The sequence below is a fragment of the Pongo pygmaeus genome, chromosome 1 (genome assembly GCF_028885625.2).
Source record: "Pongo pygmaeus isolate AG05252 chromosome 1, NHGRI_mPonPyg2-v2.0_pri, whole genome shotgun sequence".
Classification (NCBI taxonomy): Eukaryota; Metazoa; Chordata; class Mammalia; order Primates; family Hominidae; genus Pongo; species Pongo pygmaeus.
In genome coordinates this window covers 112,106,032-112,127,709 of record NC_072373.2, presented here as the reverse complement: position 1 = coordinate 112,127,709, position 21,678 = coordinate 112,106,032, and the positions used below count along the sequence as shown (strand labels likewise).

The window sequence follows — 21,678 nt, the reverse complement described above, 5'->3', positions numbered from 1 at the left end:
AGCTCACAGAATGTGAAAGGACATGACATATGCTAGGTCTTAGCAGAAGCTGTATCACCACCACGCTTGCTTTATCCGCTGCCATTAGAATGGCCTGCCCACTCACTGTAATGTCAGTGAGAAACAATTGCTCATAGTTGTGAGCCACTGAGATTTTGGGGTTGCTTGTTATCACAGCCAACCTGACACATACAGTATGAAGAAGGAGAAGGGTCTCCAAGGAGGTGTCGTGTGGCCTACTGGGGAGAAGAGGTGCTTAGTCCTGGCAGCTGAAGTCAAGGAGAGGATTGGGGTAGACAAAACACACATGAACCCCATACACAGAAGCCCTCAACACTGTCTGCCCTTTATTTACACAAGTCACTGTCAGACTTAGCAGGACCCAGGAGCTGGCTAGCTTTCCCATAAGATCTCCCAGTCCCCACCTCAAACCCAGGAGCCCTCTCTTATTCCCGGCCTTGATTCCTGGGTTGTTCTCACTGAGGAAGGCCAAGAAGCCCTTTGCATTGGCTTCTGTTTTGTTTGCTCTCACTTGTGCCATCCTGTTGTGGACAAGAAGGAAGCACGCCAACATCAGCCCCCACCGCAGACCAAGGGAAACATTTCCCGGCCTCCGGTTGGCCGTGGCTCCCTTCCTGTGGGTCTTCTTTCTAGAGCCAGGTCTGTAAACTTGGAGAGAAAATGGTTTGTTGTCCTACTTTGCCCAATCCAGAAGTGGGAACCCAAGAGGGAGAGGCCAAGGACTGTGCTGTGGTGCTGCCCTCTGGCCAGTGGTCCTCACAAGTGGTCACAGAGGGTCTGGCTGGCGGACCCCACTGTCTTGCTCTGTGGAAGAGGGGCTGCTCATGGATTCTGACCTCACAGGGCCAGGAAAGTTTCCATGTGGAGTGCTTTCCATCCAGGAGGCAAAGCAAACATCTGGTTGCACAGTTCCCCTTTCCCTGCCAGCCACCACGTGGGGATTCCAGGCATTGTTCCATCGTTTCTCCATTTGCTTTCCATACCATCTCGCTGAGCTCTGGTGGCTTTGCTCATCCCTCCCAACCAGGCAGCCATTCACAGCCTCTCACTCCTCGTGTCTGCTGCTGGCCCTGACAAGAATTTTCCTGTGGCTTTCTGTGGTCTCCAGTCCTGTCATTTACCACCCAGTGCTTGCAGGCTTTCACTGCGCTGAAGAACTTCTGGGCAAATTTTGGTCCATGTGGTCGCTCTGGGCAATTGTCACAGAAAGCCTTGGAGAAGCCGCCTGTGCAGCCCAGCAGCACCCGGCCCCCACCCAGCTCATGGCAGTGTGTGCTCTGTTGTGTTTGGTGCTTTCAGGGTGCAAGGACCAGAGGTGCACTCAGGCAGTTTTGGGGGCTGTCAGCAGGATGTGGGGAGCAGGAGCAAAGCTTAGCCACCTCGGCCGCCTTGGTCCTCCCCATTCAACCCACAGCGGTACTCCTCAAGAGCACGTAGCTGGGGCGATCATTTCTTTCTGGCTCTGAGTTCTGTGTCAGACCACTCACAGGTCTCTGGCATCATCATCATGAGCCTATAGATGGCTCTCTTTGAGTCAGGTGCTGAGCCACAGATCAAGTGGTTATTTATAGCCATAATTGCAGGGTCACATGACCCTGGGACGGGGTATAAGGAGCTGCCTGGGACTGCGCTGCTCTGAATAGGGTGTGGGTCTGGTGGGCACCCATGGACTTCCCAGCCATCTAACAGCACCCCACTGCACCGGGCTTCAGGCCCCAGTTCCCAAGTCAAGCAAACCATCATGTGTCCCACTTAAGACCAGCCCTCCGTTCTCCTACTGTTGCACAACACACACCTCCAATGGCTTCTTATGGGTGGCCCCATCACCCCCTGTGCAGTCCCACCTCCTTGATTCTATCCACCTCCTGCTCAACACTTCCAGCTCCTCCTCAGTGTTCTTCAATCACCTTTTCTTTGCAGGGGGCTTGTTAACCCTGCAGAGGGATGGTCCTCGCACAAGGTTTGTCCTGTACTCTTTTCCACGTGTCACCCCCACACTGCTCCTCCAGTGGGGCTGGAGCTTGATAAGGGCCACTGTGGGGTGTCAGTTGTCAACACTGTGGCATCCCACTAACTATCCTGCTCCCTTCCCTGTGGTGCAGCCTCTACAGACGCAGAGAGGAGCGAGACAGGAGCTCTGTGTCTAGTGGAAGTGGAGAGATCAGGAACCCAGGAATGGTTCAAGAATAACAGCAGTATTTGTGAAATCAGATTATGTCACTCCTATGCTTAAAGCCTACTAGTGGTTTCCATTTGTAACAAGAGTCACACTGAGCCCTCTGTGTGGCTGACAAGTGCCTGCATGACCCAGCCCTGCTGACTTCTTCAACTTTCCTCTCAAGCGACACTCCTCTAGCTTACCCCGCTCCACGACCCTGGCTTTTAGTTCCTCAAAGACAACGAACTCTGCTTCTTCAGCTCATCTACAAGCTCCACAGGATGGGCACTGGGCTCTTTGATTTTCGTAGTACCTGAATTGACCCTTAGCACGTGTAGCTGCTCAATTCATATTTTCAAGTGTCTGAATGAGCAACTTCCACATTGACGCATTGATGTGAATGGAAGTGAGAAATCACTAGGTATATTATGAGGCACAGGAAGGAGGCTCGCCTGGACAGACTGAAGGGGTCAAGGGCAATGTGAGGAGACCAGGCTGAAGGGAACGTGGGCCAGTCTATGAGGCTTTAAATGCCAGGCCTAAAGTCTGCCTCTGACCCTGTGCCTTGCAGTGAGGGGCTGGAAAGCCTTGCTGAGGACGGAGCAGGAATCATTTAGGAAGAGACCTTTGGCAGCCACCAGCAGGACAGATGGAAGCATGATAAACTTGGAAGCTTGGACCCAGGTTGGGAAGCTTTGGAAATACTGCGGGCCTAGCTAAGGAGTCACATGGACTAGAGTGGGGTGTGAATGGACTTGCCGAGGCCTGGAGAGGAACCAGCAGGACTTGCCTGTGGAGTACTGAAGGCACCAAGTCCAGGAAGATGGGACTTAGGGACTCGGGGTCTGCGATGGTTCATTTTATGTGTCAACTTCACTGGACTAAAGGGTGACCAGATAGCTGGCAAAACATTATTTCTGTGTGTCTGTGAGGCTGTTTCCAGAAGAGATTTACATCTGAATCCATGGACTGAGTAAAGAAGATCACCCTCACCAATGTGCGTGAGCAGCATCCAATCCTTTGAGGGCCTGAACAGAAAAGGCAGAGAAAGGGTGAATTCTTTTTCTCTCTTGTTGATCTGGGACATCCCTCTTCTCTGCCCTTGGACATCAGAGTGCCTGGTTCTTGGGCCTTCAAACTCTGGGACTTAAACCAGCAGCCTCTCTTGTTCTCAGACCTTCGGACTCAGTCTGAATCACATCACTGGCTTTCCTGGTTCTCCAGCTTGCAATTGGCATATTGTGGGATTTCCTGTTCCTCATAATCATGTGAGTTTATTCCTAGAAAAAAAAAATATATATATATATATCCTACTGGTTCTGTTTCTCTGGAGAACCCAGACTAATACAGGGTCTGTCCACGGATGCCACATCCTGGTCTGTGGGAAGGCAGGACCCTGGGGCGTGGGCAGGATCTGGAATGGGGGGGCAGATTATCAAACCAGGGACACAGGATGGTGGCCATGTCAGTGTAGCATGGGCTTCACCATCCAGGAGCCCTGGCTCACTCCCAGCTCTGTCACTTGCTGGACTTGGCTAATCACTTAATATCTCTGTACCTCAATTTCCTTATCTGTCATATGGGAATAATAATGGTTCTAGTTGTGATGATTCCCTATGATAATGCAGGTAGAGCACACAGCACAATGCCCAACAGCCAGTCAGTCCTCAGTTAAATATTAACAACTCTTTTGCAATTAATATTATTCATAAAATAATGTATGTTACACAAACTGGAGACCTACAAAGACTCATGCTTGGAGATTTAGGCACAAGAGCTCATTTGCAGAACGGGAGTTCCCAGGAGTACCAGTTGGGCCATGGGTACACTGTGGCCTGTGTCTGGGCTCTCAAGAAGGTCACTAAGCTTCTTGATGGGAGCTGAGGCAGCTGAAGGTTGGCCTCTCAGGCCAGTGTGGCTTGAGGGCTGGGTGGAGCAAGTCTGCAGACGGTGATGTTGACTCAGCTGTTAGGAGCTGGGGGCAAAGGGAACAGAATCAGCATGGGAGGCTGCTCCAGGGCCATGATCTGATTCGATGTCTCCATGCTCCCTGGTAATGCTTCAGACAAAACATAGGATGGGAGGCAGCAGTTGAAGCCACTGCCCACAACGTGGCCTCAGGTTTGGCTGAAGATTCTAGTCACCCTGGGGTTCCCTATCTGCAGGCTGGGATGCATGCAGGTAAAAAGTGTGCTGCATGCCCAAGGTGGCGGTTTTGATCAGCAGGAGACATTTCTCAGGCTCTCCTGTGTGTGGAATGGTTCTTATGCCTCTGCTAAGCATCTCTGCTTTGTCTGATCTCTAGAATGTGGGGCTTACCTCACAACAGGTACTGGATCAGCATGACATTGCCCTTGTGTGAAGCCAGTATTTGGAAGGGAGGTTAGCTCTGATTTAGACTGAGCCAAGAGCAAGCCTGGGTCCTGCTACTTCTAAGCAGTGGGACCTTGGGCCATTCCTGAGCTTTCCTGGGCTGTCTGGATGTCTTAAAAATGGAGATAATTCTTGTCAAGCCCTGAGGTTGAAAGTTCAGTACTTGTTAGCTAGTTACCAAAATTCTTTAAAAAGCTGTTGCATACATGATCACAGTTCCCCCTCCCAATAAAGCTGTGTTCTGAATGAGGCAATATTATTACCCTCATTTTACAGAGGGAGCAAAGGTTCAGAGACGTTAAGTGGAGGGCTGCCTGGCACACATGCCCAGGTCTTTCACCCAGAAGCTGGGTGCTCCATTCCCTATGCCACGGGTTCCCAGATATTCCCCCCGGCTGCTTAAAATTCTGATTTAGAGGGCTTGAGGTGTGTTCAAGAAGTGACCTTTTTAGCAATCACCCCTGTTGGCAACCTGGGAGTGTTCCTAGAGTTGGTGCTTAATGGGCGGAGGCTCTGCCCACTGCCTGTGGCTCCCAGCCGAGACTCTTATACCCAAGTCCCTCAGGAAAAAACGAACAAAACAGGTTGTACTGTGTAAACAGTAGAAACTTCTCCAGGTAGAGGTCTGCTTCCCTCCAGGGCTCAGCATTAAGCTCCAAGAAAGGAGGGGGAAAGGAGGCGGAGAGGAGGAGAAGAGGAGAGGGAGAGGAGGGGGAAAAGCGGGGAAAAGGAGGGGGAAAGGAGGGTGCCAGGAGCTGTCCAGGGGTCACCGTCATCCTATAAAACACACTGCTGTTCAAAGAGTGGCCAGCTCTGGAGCCACCTGGCCTGAATTCGAATCCTGACTCCTCAGCTTACTAGCCCTGAGGCTTTAATAGGTCATAGGTCATTTAATCGCTCCAGCCTCACTTTTTTTCCGTATGAAACAATAGATCCTACCTCCAGGAAACAGCCCTGGGTACAGGCCCCAGCACACATGGGCACTTAATAATTGTTGGCTACTACTGTGACTATCACTACCAGACCAGGCAGTCTCTCCTCGCTTTCAGCTGCAACTTCTCCAGTGTATGGCCAGATTCAGCCAGGAAGAAACAGGCACAAGTATGAGTGTGGAGACGAGGCAAACCCAACAGAGGATTCAGGTTAGCTTTGCTCAAAAGGCCCCATCATCCACCCTCCAAAGCCTTTCCTCAAATCAGTGTGACAAGGGCCTACTGAGGCAGGCCAGATGAAGGGACAAGCCACCTTCCCAGCCAGACCCTCAGGCTGACATTGCCAGGTGCCACTTTGGAAATGACAGCTGCTAAGAAGCCAGCCCTGCCCTCCCAGACGTGACAGTGCAAGGCCGCTGCTTAGCGCCCTGTGACCGAACAAGTGGTTGCCCAGAGGAGCTGTCCACTCTTCCTCTCACTGTCCTGGTGTCAGGAAGACTCGGCTATTGTTTTTGGTCCTGGAAACTACGTCCTCATCTCGGGCTTTCTCCATTACCACCAACCCCGCTCCGCTTGGATGGCTGCCCTGGGGAATTTGTTCTGTGCAAAGCAAATAAAAACGTATTTCGAATTGGATCACTGGCAGCAAGGGCAGTTCTAACTGCCCTCTAACCTGTTAAACTAGAACAAAGACCAAGTGTCATTCCATGGAACCATGAAGGCCAATCCCCCACCCCTCAAGAGATACAGACTACAGGCCAGAAGGGCCTTGGGACCTAGGGATAACACCCTTGCTGTGCGAATGGGAACCCCAAACTCAGAGAGAAGAAGCAGCTTACCCAAGACATAGAGCAAGTTAGAGAGAGCCAAGACTGGAACCCACACCTCTGAACTTCTCTCTACCCAGGTTCCCCAGCTGGTTTTGTGTGGGACAGATATAATATGCTTTCCAGAGCTTTAAGCTCAATGAAGTAGAAGTGGTTTACCCTGAATTCTAACTATTAGAAACGCCCATTTAGGAATTCTCAGAAATAATGATAATGGTTATCCATAATAAGGACAGCAAAGCTTTGGAAGATTAAAAAGTAATTTTTTCATCTCCAAAGATTAAATTATGTTGAGCAGAGTTTGGGAGTTGCCAAATGCTCAGTATGAAAATAGGCATCTTCAGGCTGGGTGCAGTGGCTAGCACCTGTAATCCCAGCACTTTGAGAGCATAATTTGAGCCCAGGAGTGTGAGACCAGCCTGGGCAACATAGGGAAACTCCATCTCTACAAAAAACAAAAAAGATAAAAATTATCCAGGCTAGGTGTGGTGGCTCACGCCTGTAATCCCAGCACTTTGGGAGGCCAAGGCGGGTGGATCAGGAGGTCAGGAGATCGAGACCATCCTGGCTAACATGGTGAAACCGCATCTCTACTAAAAATACAAAAAATTAGCTGGGCGTAGTGGCAGGCGCCTGTAGTCCCAGCTACTCGGGAGGCTGAGGCAGGAGAATGGCGTGAACCCAGGAGGCGGAGCTTGCAGTGAGCCAAGATCGTGCCACTGCACTCCAGCCTGGGCGACAGAGCGAGACTCTGTCTCAAAAAAAAAAAAAAAAAAATTATCCAGGCATCATGGCACGTGCCTGTAGTCCCAGCTACTCAGGAGGCTGCAGTGGGTAGATCACTTGAGCCCAGGAAGTTGAGGCTGCAGTGAGCTATCATTATACCACTGTATTCTAGCCTTGGTGACAGAGTGAGACCCTGTCTCTAAAAAAATTAAATAAATAAATAAAAGTAGGCATCTTCAAAGATTAACGTGCATAAAATCAATGAAGCATCTAATTTGTACCATCTCTCAGTGTGCCCGGACATTTGGCAACACAGAATATCCTATTTCTCCAATGATGGACATGGGTTTTTGGAAGACTGTTTGAAAAACCAGAAGTCTAAGACTTAAGAGCACTCACGGTGGCTGCATGGGCATGTGCACAGCTGTGATGTGAAGGTGGGGGACGTGCTCCTGGCTGAGGAATAGCCTGTGCAAACAGGCATATGGAGCACTGGGGGCTTCCAAGATGAGCTGGAAAGAGAAAGAAGGAGGGTGTGAGTATGCCCGGGGCTGAGGAGTGTTAGGGTTGACTTGTTTATCAATGAAGATTTTGAATGGAACTGCCTAAACTGGCGTTTCTTCAGGACATTAGAATTAACACTCATTCTTGCAGAACGTGGGCTATCAGGGGCTACTTATAAAAATCAAAGACCCCTGGGTCCCATCCCTGAGCTACAGAATAAGGGGTTGAATAGGGCCGGGACATGGGAATGCACCTTTATAACAAGTGCCCCCAGGTGGTTCCAATGGTCTCAAAGTTTGAAGAACAATGTCTTCAATGAAGGGATAAACTTAATGCTCACAGATGGGCCTCTCTTGACCCTTCAGGTCAAGACTCAGGGGAAGGACTTCCTCCCTGGGAGCTCTGCACTGTTTCCAATCTGAGAGACATGCTTTGTATCTGGGTGACTGACACCTGGAGACGAGACCCTCCATCCTCTTTCAGGGCAGCCTGGTCCTCAGTGTGGGTCCTCTGTCCAGATATAGCACAGTGATCAGAGCATCTTCTGTCAGCACTCAGGGTGGGTCATCCCCTGACTGCTGTGACTTTCAGCTCTCTACTCTGTCTTGCCCTCTGCCCATCTCCCCCAGTAAGCAAGAATGAGAGAGAGCTGTCGCCTCATTCAGGTTTACATGGCTGTGAACCTGATGGTTCAGAAATAGAAACAGATTTCTAAACACTGTTACAGGAAACCTGCACCCCCAGAGGCCAGGCCGCAACAGGCATCTCACCCTCTGCTTTAGCTAATTTGGCACAGGTTAGGGCCAAAGTGGTTATAAAACCTTCCCTGTACGGTCTGCAAGTGCCAGGCCTGTGATTATTTTACTCTTTCATACAAAAATGAACCACTGGGGAGACAGGCTATAACAGCTCAAAGACTCATAGCACAGTAGTCCCTTTTGCTTTGAGAATGTCACCAGCTTGGTTGGAGAGGATCTTTGGCCCGGGATGGCTCTCCCCAAAATAAAACAATGAGAAAGGAGGGAAGGCCAAAGCCGAGTAATAGCTGCATCACCTGGCTGCTTGTAGATACGGATGTGTCCGTGGAGCTGACAACTCAATTCAGCCGTGAACCCTCGGGCTTTTGGCATCTCTTCTGCTGAAAGAAGTTTCCCTGGGCTGTACCTTAATCACTTGTGCCTTATTCTATGCCCTTTGATCCACCCCCATGCCCTCAGCTGAGCACATTCGGATGAAAGACACCCAACCTAGAAGCTGCCAGAAACAAACTTCATTCCCAAATAAAGTTGCTGGTACCAGCTCACCCTGTTGGTTTCTCTCTGGGAGTTTGGACTTTAGATAGCAAAGGAGGCTGAGTGTGGTGGTCATGTCTGCAATCCCAGTACTTTGGGAGGCCAAGGCTGGGGGATCGCTTGAGCCCAGGAGTTCAAGATCAGCCCTGGCAACATAGCGAGACCCCGTCTCTACAAAAAAAAAAAAAAAGAAATTAGCCTGGTATGGTGGTACATACCTGTAGTCCCAGCTACTCAGGAAGTTGAGGTGGGAGGACCGCTTGAGCCTGGGAGGTCGAGGCTGCAGTGAGATGTAATCATGCCATTGCACTCCATCCTGGCCAACAGAGTGAGACCCTGTCTTAAAAAAAAAAAAAAAAAAAAAAAAAAAAAAAAAAGGATAGCAAAGGAGTTGAAAATTTGTGGTGGAAGAAGACTCTAGAAAAGAAAGTAGTCAGGTCTTATTAATAATCAGAAATCATTAATATGCTGCTGAGAGGGCCATGAGAAAAATGGATTCCTAGATTTGCCAGGACACATTTGAGTCCCCAGATTCAGTCCTGTAAAGTCAGCTTTCTCTTACCTTTGTCCGGGGTCCCTATGAGACTCCTGTCTCCTCATTACCCCAGCAACTTTGAAAAAACTCTTCATTATCTGAAGCCAGCTGCAAGAGCTTATTCTGTTGCATCCTAAGGTAGAGCTCTGTCCAACTCTGTTCCGCATTACATTGGTAGCTGGTGGCCTCAGGTTCCAAAAAAAGGAAGGAAAACAGATATGCACCAGGTGCTGTGATGGGACACACACTTTCACAGGTCACACAGGTTTTCTTATGTAATTCTCATGGTCACTCCAAGTGACAGGCAGGGTGACCTTATTGTATGGATGAGGAGCCTGAGCCCCACAGGATGACACAATGTCTTAGACTGCGTGCTCAGCCCTGCTCTTGATATACCATGTATGTGATGATCAGGGTGGACTTGCCCTGTGTTTCTCTGCTACAATTTCTACACTGAAAACAAAACAAAACAAAAACAAAACTAACATCAGTGTCTTCCCTGAGGGGCCTGGGGTCCGCCTAGCAGACAGTCCCTGTGACCTCACGTGGTGAACAGTGGGCAATGGCTGGTCAGGATCCCTTGCTCCTCAATGAGAGGGTCTTTGAAGAAGCTCCTGCCTCAGCTCCATTCTCTGCCAAGAGCTGCATGTCAGGCTGGTAGGGGCCCTGGAGATTTTCTGGAACATTCCCTCCTTTTTCAGGAGAAGAAATCTCAGTCCCAGAGAGGGAAGCCTCCTGAATAATACTAGCTGACATTTTTTGAAAACTTCCTGTGTGTGAGTTAGCCCACTTCATCCTCACAACATCCGCATAAGACAGGTATTCTCATATCACCATTTTATTGTGTTGAGATGGGGAAGTTACTCTGTTCTAGGACCTGGCACATGTGTCGGCTTAAATGCCCATCACGATGCTTGTGGGGCTGCCCTCCTAGGCTCCATTTTCCTTGACACTTGAGAAACGTCGATCATGGAGGCTGAAGTTTCTGTTGCTTCGTCACCGCGCAGTAAAACAGGGAGGGAGAGTTTATTTGGAAAGAAAAACAAAATCGTTACAGGAAATGCCTACGTAGAAGGTCAAGTAGGGGGACTTTAAGTCAAAGAAGACGTCATTTGGGAGGTCAGCTTCAGTGTGGATGATGTAAAATCAGGGTTGTCCTTAATTGGTCAGATTTGACAGTTTTTCTTGGGTCAACATCATAGTCCCACTTTTTCCCTGATAGTATTTGAATTGGAAAATATATTTAATTATATCAGACACTCTTGGTTGCTAAGCATCAGAAAATACAATTAAGTTGGCTTAAACGCTTATAAGGAGCTGAGCTGTGGGCTTCTGGAAGATGAGAGTGTGGGAGCAGTATGGTCTCCTGGCTTGGTTGTCCTTGAGTTTTTGGTTCTGCCCTTGCCAGTGTGTAGAATTCATCATACCCTGGCTTTTCTCAGGGCAGCAAAACAACACAGCCATTCCAGCATCCTGCCCAGACAAGATGAGTGCTCTCTGCTTCTCTTTCTCCAACCACTGAGTGCAGGCATGAGATACCTGCTCATCCTTGAACAATCACAGGGCGATGGAATTACACTGATGGGCTTAGGCCAGTGAGGACCGAGCCCTGGGGCTGGCAGTGTCGATTCTACTCAAGTGGCTAACTGGATCCCCAGTTAGGGAAGGAAACATGGATGCTGGGCACCAGCCTAGAGTGCCCATGACATACATTTTCCTATTTTTCTCTCTTAAGTAAGGAACACCAATTATTTTACACCCTACCTAGTATCCTATTCCAGCCTTTCCCTAGGAGTGTCTAAAATTCATTTGTTACAACTCTCAATATCTACTATTAAAAAGCAAATTGCTATTATTTACTTCTTATTTCATAGACTGAGAAAACTAGGGCATATTACAAGCATGTTTATAATTCTTGACAAATAATCAAAATTATACTCTTCTACTGAAAAATGCAAAACCATAAACTTCAGTCTCCATCACAAATGAGAGGATAAATATTACTGTTGTGGTCTTTAAAGAGGCAAACTAGATACTCTCAATTCCCTTGGAAGATTTCCAACCCTGATCTGATGTGAGCTTGGCCCAGGGGTCTTGGACAAGACTGGCAGGGCCATCCTGGCCGCCAGCAAGCCCACGAGGCACCCAGGGGAAGGGACGCCCACAGCCCACTTGGAGTCACCCTCCCCAAAGCCAAGAAAAAAGGGCCAGATGACTTCTCCATGTTCCTGCAGACTCTGTAGTTTTCTAATGTAGAATCTGCTTCGTATTCATCTATGATTTAGGCAAGGGAATTAGTGACAATCAGTTTGATCCCATAATCTAATGGGATCCTCCTGCTCTGAACCCCCACAGGAAAAGAGTAGTGCAATGGTTCTCAAACATTTTGGTCTTCAGACCTCTTTATACTCTTACTAATTACTGAGAATACCAAGAGTTTTTAAAATCTAAGTTACTTCCATTTTTGTTCACTGTATTGGAAACTCATAAACACATATAAGAAGCACACTGAGACCGTCTCCATTTGGCTATCCACACCCTCTCTAGACAACATTCTAACTCCGCAGGGTCTCTGGAGGCTGACTCCTGGTTGGGTTCTGCCAGTGGGAGGCACACACAGGCAGTCAGAGGGCAAGAAGAGTTCAGGTGTTTCTCTTCTGGCTCCGTCTCTGCTGGGAGCAGATTAAGGGTGACCACAATCTTCAACCAAAGGCGGCAGCTCCTCGAAGCTGCAGTGAGTCTCCCCAGGTTCTGGTAACTTCTCTCCTCTCATCCCATCAGGCCTAGGTGGAAATAGTTCCCCACTGGTTGCCAGTCCTATGGGGCCACCCATGCCTTAAGGTTTCCCTTAACCTTGCCCCCACTAGCTCTCCTCAATCCCATGTTCCAGTGTGTGCCCTTCGTTTCCTCGGAGACCCTGACTGAGACAGGAATAGAATGTGTGAGTCTGAGTGTGAGTGTGAGTGTGCACACACACACACACGTGTGGATGGATGAACACCAACATATTAACAGAACAGTTGCTGTGGGTTTAGTCATGATTTATCTCTTCCTTTTGCTTCTCTGCAATATCTGATTACATAAATAATCTGGTATTATTTATGTAAAATTTTTTAAAGAAATAAAGTAAAAGTTCACAGATTTAAAAAACAGTTTCTATGAGGATCAGACTCAGGGGAGACTAGAAGCCCTCAGATCCAGTCCTTTGGGGACGGATCTGAGCCTAGATCTACTTTGGTGGAAAGAAACTAATGACACTAGACACTACCCCTGGCTCAGAGGCCATGGGGATTAGTGAGAAGAACATGTTGGCACCTTGGAATTCTTAATGTGATTAGAAAGGAAATAAGCAGCCCATTATCATTCCCTGACTTTGGGAAGGCCCTTTAACCTGGGTTGCCCTGAATCTTGCTGCAGCCTGACTGTGCTCTAACTACACCAGGTACAGAATAGACGCAAGAGGGAGAGTCTATCACCAGCAGGAGGGTGGTTTAGCCTGGCAGTGTCCAGGCTTTAGAATGCACAGAATCGTCTGAGGATGCAGATACGAGGGCTGTTCCCCCAGAGGTTCTGATTCAATAGGGCTGAGATGGGGCCCTGGAATCTGCATTTTAAAGCGACTGGTTCTCCTCCCTCCCCTCTCCTCCCATCACGCACATCATGAGGAATAGAGGTGCTTGGGCTACAGAATTTGGGGTGCAAGTCCTGTTTCTTTTGGCCCCTCATCGCTAAGACTCAGTGAGCAGAGGGAGTGGAGAAGGGAGAGAGGAGGAGGAGAAACAGGCTGCTGAGAGGGGCAGGCAGAGTAGGCCTAAACCAACCTGGTCATCACCCAGGAGGAAACCCACAAGCAGGACATTGAATCTCGCCTGGGTGATTTGTGCTCAGGAAACCACGGGGAACCACTGGAGGCTTTTACTGATGCCGTGTTCTTTTCCATTTCTTCTCTGATTACATTGATCCTGTACTTTTGCTGATGTTGTGACAGTCTAATTATAGACTTCTCGGCTGCTGAGCAAACAGTCGTCCCCTCTCGGTAAATCCGCCTGTTACACAAGCGCCAGCTCTGGGACACTGTCATTATGTGCAGCCAACCCCATGAAGCACCGTGGGCGGGACAGCCCCACACCCTTTAGCTCCTTGACGCTCACTGCTGGAGCTGGAGGCACTGCAGGCTAGCCAGGCTGGGTCTTTTTTTTTTTTTTTTTTTTAACAGATGGGGAAACTGAGGCCCACAGCAGTGAAGTGAACCATATCACACAGAGCCAGGGATGGATCCCGGGACCTGAGGGAGGGGTGGTTACCCAAGGCCTCTTTTTTTTTTTCCTTTCTTTTTTTTTTTCCATCAGATATTCACTGAGTGCCTATTCTAGGCATTCTAAAGAGCAAAAGTGTCACCTGGCCAAAAGCAGAAAGTATTGGCAGGGCGAGGTCAGCTGGATGGTGTCCCTCCTAGGAGCTTCCCAAGAGTCCATTTTTCTGGCCCTCAGATGCAGAGGCTTCGGAATCCTGTCTGCATCTGTGTCCCACAGCTAGCTGGATTAAAGAATGCCGATTTGTTTAGGCAATGCTCACAAGAGACCGTGGCGGATGGCTGGAAGGGAGATGTGCGTATTCTGGCCATCCAGCACCTGAACCTCCTTCCTCTGTTTGGAGAATCCTCTACCTTTAGGAGGCAAAGTCTACTTCCCAGAGTTAAAGCTCAAAATATCAGATGATCTGTTCACCAGCCTTCTTTGCAGCCAAGCCAGGGCTTGGCCATACCATCTGGGCTTTGCTGATTTGAGAGAATCCCACCCACTCTGGGTTCGAATCAAAAACCAGTGATGGGAAGAAGCAGGGACACAGGTTCACAGAGACTCTGACTATCTACAGGTGACAGTGTGGTGGCAGAGACAATTACATCCAGTTTCCAGAGGCAGGAGTGGCAATGTCCTTCATGGTGTTTTCCTGGGCCAGTTCCACAGTATGATTTTTCAACCTTGTTTCTGGTAGCAGAGCCAACTGGCCAAGTTCTCCAGCATTCTGCTAATTCTGTGGGCTCACCAATATCTTTGAAATAAATTCCATTTTGCTTAGATCAGCCAGAGTCATTTTTGAGTGCTTACAACTAAGAATCAAGACTGATATGAGGACTGGAAGACCAGTGTCTGAACACTGAGAATGACACGTGTTAGGGGAGTTCGCCATCCCTGGCAGTCGGCCGTATTCTTCCTCTGGCAAGCTATGTGGGAATGACCAGAATCTCTTCCCCAACAGGAATGGACTCCAGTGCTGGGAGCTTCAGGCGTTCTGGCAGGATGGTGGGAAAGACATCCTGGGCCTAAATATAAGGCAAGCTCAGAGTGGACCCAGTGGTTGGTCATGAGATATAATGAAATAATCAATTCACGATTTGCATTTTTATGAAATCTCTTTTCCCAGAAGGGAGATTTGAAAAAATGTTAATCCTTAGATAAGAAATCTGGGGCTCTAGAAGTGATGGTAGCCACAGCAAGGTATTCAGAATCTACCCTTTTCTGCTCTCATCTGACTTGCTTCCCAAGGTGTCCTGACAGTGAAACAAGAAAGGGGTACGAGGTTGGCAACGAGACACATCTTGTGAATGGGGTGACTGCTTTCATATGTATCATTACTTCATTTGATCAGCATACAACCCCACGAAGCAGGTAGGCTAATTGCTGTTAGCGTTTCCATTTTTTGGATTAGGAAGCTCAGACTCAGAGATGTTAAGCCATTTGTCTAAGGTTTCACCTTGCCTGAAAAAAGGATTGCCCGCCGTCTGACTCAAGCCTACATCCTTTCTCCAGGGACATACTGCTAGTGGGGTGGGCAGGAAAGGAGTCTAGAGACACCTAGATTGGAGGGATAAAGTCAGCACTGCTTATATTTGGCATCATCTTTTCCCTGGCACTGCCACCGTCACCACCATCCCCCTTCTGGATCCCTACCTTACCCCTTCATGCTGCTCTGGTGGCAGTGACTCGGCTGCCATGCTGTACTTGAGCCTGCTGCTACAGCCATACCTGAAGATGCAGCCCCTTCCTCTCTTCCTGTCCCACCAAATATGACCAGCTCTGGGTTCCATTACTTCTGGACTTTGCTCCAAATAAAACTTACACCATTTTATTCCAAACCCAGTTCTCTTTCTGCAACACCGAAGAAAAATATTGGGCTGCAGGAGCCAGAGAGGAGACAGAGATTTACTGGTGAGAGTTCTAGGTGGGAATTGAAAAGCCAAGTCATGTCTTTGCCCCACCAGAAACTCACTAGGATGTACACAATGCCGCTGTGATGGTTTTAAAATATGTAACTAACCTGCACATTGTGCACATGTACCCTAAAACTTAAAGTATATATAAAAAAAGAACTACTGATACACGTAATATCATGAATAAAGACCAAATAAAATAAAATCATAAAATAATAAAATAAATAAAATAAAATATGTCCACAAATGCTTTGATGTTCCTTTGTTTCTTGATCTGTATGCTAGCAACACAGGTTCATTCCGTTTGTGAAAATTCATTGAGCTGTGCTCTTATGAGCTGTGTACTTCTCTACATGTATGTTAAATGTGGACAAGAACTTCACATAAAAATCATTTTAAGAAAGACAAAATATTTAGATGAGGGCATTTGAATAAACATTTGTAATGTTTTTATTACAAAAAAACTCAAGACTTAAGAAATTGCTCAAAGAAACTGATAGATCAGGAGATAACTAGACACTATACAAAAGGTCTTTCTTGACTTACAGTAGGACTATGGTAGAATTTCTTTGCTTTTCTGAAGTATTAAAATAAGAATCTATTGAGACGTAAAACTCTTTCAGGATCATCACTACAAGTGAGGTATGATTGCATTTTAAAGACTGTTTTGTTCCTTGGTTTCCCTAGGTATAAATCAGTGAATCCAGTGAATCATTCAGAATGCAAAGAAGGTCTTTAAACCATTTTGATTGGATGTGCTCAGCAGGGGCTGGAATTTGGCAAGAAGGAGGCACCAATGATCTAGGAAGAAGAGTTTGAATATCTGGTTCCGTGTCCAGTGGGCAGAACTTGGCCTCTTTCTAAGGCTCCTGCCAGCTCCAGGATGCCAGTTTTATGAGGCAGAAAGAACACGGTGTATTTAAAAAAAAAAAAAACAAAAAACCCTGAAACAAAATTCTAGAAAAGTCCATTAATGCATCAGGAATACAAAGGGGCCGAAGAAAAAAATACATATATACATGTATATATATTTGAGAAACTCATATATAATGAGTTTCTTTTCTGGCTCTTAGCTCTCACCTCTTACCTACCATAGAATTGCCTAATTTTGTTCAGGAAGTTGAACAAAATTTCACCCAGGAAAAGGTGGAACTAAACCATGCTGGGTCAAATTTTAGGTTAAGAATTTCTGTCCTGTGTTCTACCTTGAGGCTAACTGTACTAATGGTTTCCAAGAGGCACTGAAAGAGTAGAAATGGTCGAAAGGCCAATGTAATAATTTGCATTAACTTTATTGTGGTTGGAAGTTTATGGAAGGATGGTTGAGTTACTTGCCCAAGGCCTTACAGATAGTGAAAGTTAAAACAACGAAGTTCTTAGAAGAAAACAAAGAAGATTATTTTTATGGGCTTAGGATTATTTTAAACAGGACATACAAAACACTAGTCATAAGAGATAAGATTAATATTTTGAATGTCTTTAAAATTAAGTGCTTCTGTTCATCAAAAGATAACATTAGAATAATTAAAAGTCAACACAGATTGGGAAAAGATATTTGTTATACATATATTGGACAAAGGGCTCATATTCAGAATATGTAAAGAACTCTTACAGGTCATTAGGACAGACAACTCCCTACAAATGAGCAAAAGACTTGAACAGACACTTTATTAAAAGGGTACTGAAATGAATAATAAGCATCTGAAAAATTGCTCAACATCCTTGACCATCAAAAAAATGCAATTTTAAATCACAATGAAATACACATCCCTCCCTTTTTTAAATTAAAAAGACTGAAAATACCAATACTGGCAAAGATGTGAAACAACCGGAAATCTCATATCACTGGTTGGAACCTAAATTGTTATACGAATTTAAAAAACTGTTTGGCAGTGTATTTAAAGTTTAATATGTGAACACTCTATGAACCAGGAATCCAATCCTAGGTGTATATACATACATATCCAACATAAATGAACGCTATGTCCACCAAAAGACATGTGTAAGAATGTCTGCAGCAGCTTCATGAAAGGCAGAAACATGAAGCAACTCAAATGTCCACCAACAGTAGGATGAGTACACAAATCGTTGAATATTTATATAATGAAGTAATACACAGTAGTGAAAAAGAATGGACCATTGTTACACACAACAATATGGATGAATCTCATAGACGCACTGTTGAGCAAGAGAAGACAGACATAAAATTGTACGTGTTATGTATTTCATCCATATCAAGTTCAAATATTGGTAAAACTAATCTATGGTGATAGAGGTTAAAATAGTGGTAACCCTTGTGGGATACTGAATGGGAAGGGGCATGAATGAGCTGGAAAGGTTCCACATCTTGATATGGGTGGCAGTTACATGGGTGTATGCATATGTAAAAAATTATCATTCTGGACACTTTTGATTTGTGCACTTTACTGAATGTTATACCTCAAAAACAAAAAGTAAAACAAAAAATCAGATCACGTCTTGATTTCGTGTCTAACAATAGGATCACTGGCTTTCCCTATAAACACTCATATTGATGTCCTATCCCATTAAAGTTCCTGGATACTCACTCTCCTCTCCCTCGCTGGGAAAGACATATTTGAGAACTCTTCATAGTCTCACAGACACGAGAACCACACTTATTTCAGGCAGGGATGGAAGAGTGGGGCGGAGGAGGTGTAAATACTGCATCTGGGAAGTAATCTTTTTCCCCAGCACCTAGTAGAGGATCAATACAAGTACAATAATGTCTATTGATAAATAACATTGTCCAACATTGGCTACTATCTGATACATACAGTATTTGCCACACACTTTCTAACAGGCACTGGGCACTGCACTAATTGTTTCCCACCCATTTTCTTAATACTTATATAACTCTACAAAGCTGTCCCATTGTTAGTCTTGTCCTACAGATAGGAAACTGCAGGTTTTTGGAGGGTTGGTTCAGTTACTTGCCTAAGGCCTTACAGAAGGTTTAAGTGGTCAATGGAGATCTCAACTCAGATTAGTCTGAATTCAGAACCTGGGCTGTAAACCAGTCGCTATGGAATGAATGGATGGTGTCCAAGCCCTGCCTGTATGTTATATAACACACTGGACCAAGTGCTGTGGCATTCCGAGTGGGGCCGAAGCGGCTGCGGCTGCCGACATTGGCGATGGACTCCCCGAGGCCCTTCGTACCACTAACTGCACACAGGTGGTCCCCGGGGCCAGAGAGCCGCCGGCGCTCTCTCCCCGAAGACCACGCCTTCACCTCCAGCCAGTTTGCTTGGGGAATCAGAAAGGTGCCCAGGCCCCAGAAACCATTCAGTTTTTTCCGACTTCGAAAACACACACCGGAGGTAGGCGTGGGCGTTACCCGCCTCACTCCTGGGGGCAGGGAGAACCAACGCGAAAATCCCCAGAGAGGCGGAAGAAAAACCGGCCTACGAGAGAACAGGATGGAGATGGGAAAAGCCTGGGGAAAAGAGAGTTATGCGGCAGGAATAGCAGAAAAGCGTACTAAGCAAAAAGAAAGGTGTCCCACTAACTCCGAAGTTAAGGGGGTGTCGACGCAGCCCATTCTGTTGCGCTTGCGCAGTGCTGCCTCCCTGTGCACCCCGCCCCTTCCCGCCGACGAGGATTTACTCGTCTCTTGGCAACCATTCACCCGAGGCACCAATCAGAGGGCAGCCCTCGCCCCGCCCCCGCCGTTAGGGCCGGGCGGAAGGGTCCCGAGGGGACTGGCTCCGCCCCGCCCCGCCTCTGGCTCCGCCGGGAGGGCGGCTCAGGGGCGGGGACGGGGGCGTGGCCCCGCCGTATAAGAACGGAGGGGGCGGCGGCGCGGCGGCTCACTCAGTGCCGCTGCCTGGGGGCTGTAGAGGTCGCGCCGCTCCTGCTGGGGCCTGCCCACGCCAAGGACCTGCCTCTGTCGCCTCCTCTTCCATCGCCAAGGTGAGTCCGCGACCCCCTCCTCTAAAGGTGCGGCGATGCGGCAGCAGCCCTGGCGGGGGTCCGCCCCCACTAAGCGGTGCTCAGGTCTTTGCCCAGCCTGGTAGGGGGCAGGCGGACCCGAGGGGAGCTGCGGACAGGTGCCGAGACCCGGTGCTCCTTTCCCCTCCTGCTCCCTCAAGGACCCCCGCCCCTGACACACCCGTCCCAAAAGGCCAGAAGAGACGCTCCGAAAGGGAGCTACAACTTTCCAGAGACCTGGGGCTTGGCAAACTCCGGCGAGTTCCTGCTCCGCGCGTCCTGCAGGCTGCGCGCTGGCCGGGCGCGGGCAGGGCGTCCGAAGAGTGTGTGATCTGCGCCTCCGCTCCTACCTGGATCAGACGGCGCCCCCCACCCCCCCTGCCTCCTTTCCTGGCTTGCAGTCCCTCGGGCTCGCCCCGGCGCTCCCGCGGGCGCGCACACCTTCGCCGGCCCGCCGAGTGCGAATTCGAATTCGGCGGTTCCACTAGGCGCAGCTGGAGACGCAGCGGTCCGGGGCTTAGATCTGGTTGGGGAGGGGAGGGGCGCTTCCTAGGCTTATTGCCAAGTCCTGGGTTTTAAGGAGAAGGGCGGAGATCCTTAAGTTTAATGCGCTCACATCCGACTGTGGACACCATGAGCAGCAAAGGGATCCAAGCCAGTGACTTGTGCGGTGCTCGTCTCTCAGAAACTTCTTGGGAATGCGGTGTCTGTGAAACCTGCTTCCTCCCCTTTTGAAAATGAAACTTGCTTTACTGCGTAGGTGAAAATCCACGGCAAGTGGGTCGACTCGGACGGATAGCGGTGCGGCTGCCCCGGGTGGTGTCGCAGTTCGGGGACTCCCTTCGCACTGGTCGCGAGGCAGGAGGGAGCAGGGTGGGAGGCGAGTCGGAGGAGGGTGACTTACCTGAAGAATACATGTTGGTAGCCTGCACACCTGAACTCAACGCTGGCGGGCGAGAAAACCAAGCAGCGCTACCTCCAAGTAAGGGCGCTCCCCTGGAGAAATGAATGCCTGGCGAGCTTCTGGAGAACCCACTATTAGGGCTGGACCCTGCGGCAGGGATAGTGTCAGCTCCCTGCCCCTTCGCCTTTTTTGTCCATAGGTAGGCTTTTGTAGGGCTCTAACCAGTTCCGTGGCTTAATTAAGTAGGGGCCTGCTTCCTTTTTAACATTTTTGCTTTCTTACGGAGATATAAAGCGCATATAAATGAAGTGCTTAAAATGCACTTACTTTTCTTACTAAGAAAGCTTTTATAAATACTATGTGCATAATTATTTGTATTGTGACAACTTGGTCTTCAGGTTACTTTGTAGGTGGGTTAGGAGACTGAACCAGCCCAGGAAATAAAGTTAGGGTGATTAGATCCTCCCAAAGTACACTTCTGGCTGGCTCAGCTGCCCTCTCCGTGCAGGAAAGGGGGTGACCGTTGTTGGCGACAGCAACGTTTCAACGTGAGTAACTTGGCAAGGAAATGAGCCAGGAAGTAAGTTGGGCAGCGGCAAGAGTGGTAGGAGCGCTTATCCAGAATTTTACTGTCTTAAATCCCCAAGGGTATTATTGAGGGTGTGAGACCAGCCACGTTAGGCCCTGCAGTGGAAAAGGGGGAGGGGGATGGGGAGTAAAGAATGCTGACTTTTCTCTGGGCTTTTAGGGCAACCTCTGAGCTGGGCTGCAGGGGTTCTGTCCTTTGACATTCTTGTTTGTGAAGATGGAAAATGATCTCTGGAGTCAAGCTTAGTTTATTTCAGATAACAAACTTTCTCTCTTAGGGTATATACCCGTAGCTTTAGAGTACATATATTCTCAATAAAGAGTTTTTAGGAAGATTTTGGTATATTGTATATAATTGTTCAGGTAGCTGCGCGGGGGGTGGGGGACTCCCATAACAAAGTTAAAAAAACAAAAAACAAAAAAAACTCTGCCAGGAGGCCTCTAAATTGTTACCAAAACAAAGGTCCCTAATTTCATAAGCAACTTCAGTGAGCACATAGAATTAACAGCCATATTTCTTATGCTGTTTTTTCCACAATACCTACCTTGTATCCAGGGATTAAATTCATGTAACCCTGAAGGAAAGGATTTGGCTCTTAGCCTGCTTGTCAGAGTGAGCATGACTTAGTTGTGCACCTGTGGCTATCTCTACCTGG

The 21,678-nt window shown here is 48.0% G+C and overlaps 2 protein-coding genes across 2 annotated transcripts in view; one reads left to right on the top strand and one right to left on the bottom strand.

Annotated features, from left to right (window-relative positions):
* Positions 1-319: 319 nt before the first annotated feature.
* LOC129041159 (uncharacterized) lies at positions 320-20,165 on the bottom strand. Its single transcript, XM_054496516.1, has 5 exons — positions 20,154-20,165; positions 19,768-20,079; positions 9,052-9,173; positions 7,437-7,549; positions 320-3,459 (listed from the first exon to the last, which is right to left on the bottom strand). The coding sequence occupies exons 1-5, from the start codon at positions 20,163-20,165 to the stop codon at positions 3,380-3,382; spliced, it is 639 nt and encodes a 212-aa protein (XP_054352491.1). The 3' UTR covers positions 320-3,379.
* Positions 19,253-21,678, top strand: part of TENT5C (terminal nucleotidyltransferase 5C) — a 21,782-nt gene continuing 19,356 nt past the window's right edge. The window contains exon 1 of the mRNA XM_054497082.2: positions 19,253-19,512. The gene's annotated coding sequence lies outside the window, so the exon portion shown is untranslated. The remainder of the gene's footprint in view (positions 19,513-21,678) is intronic.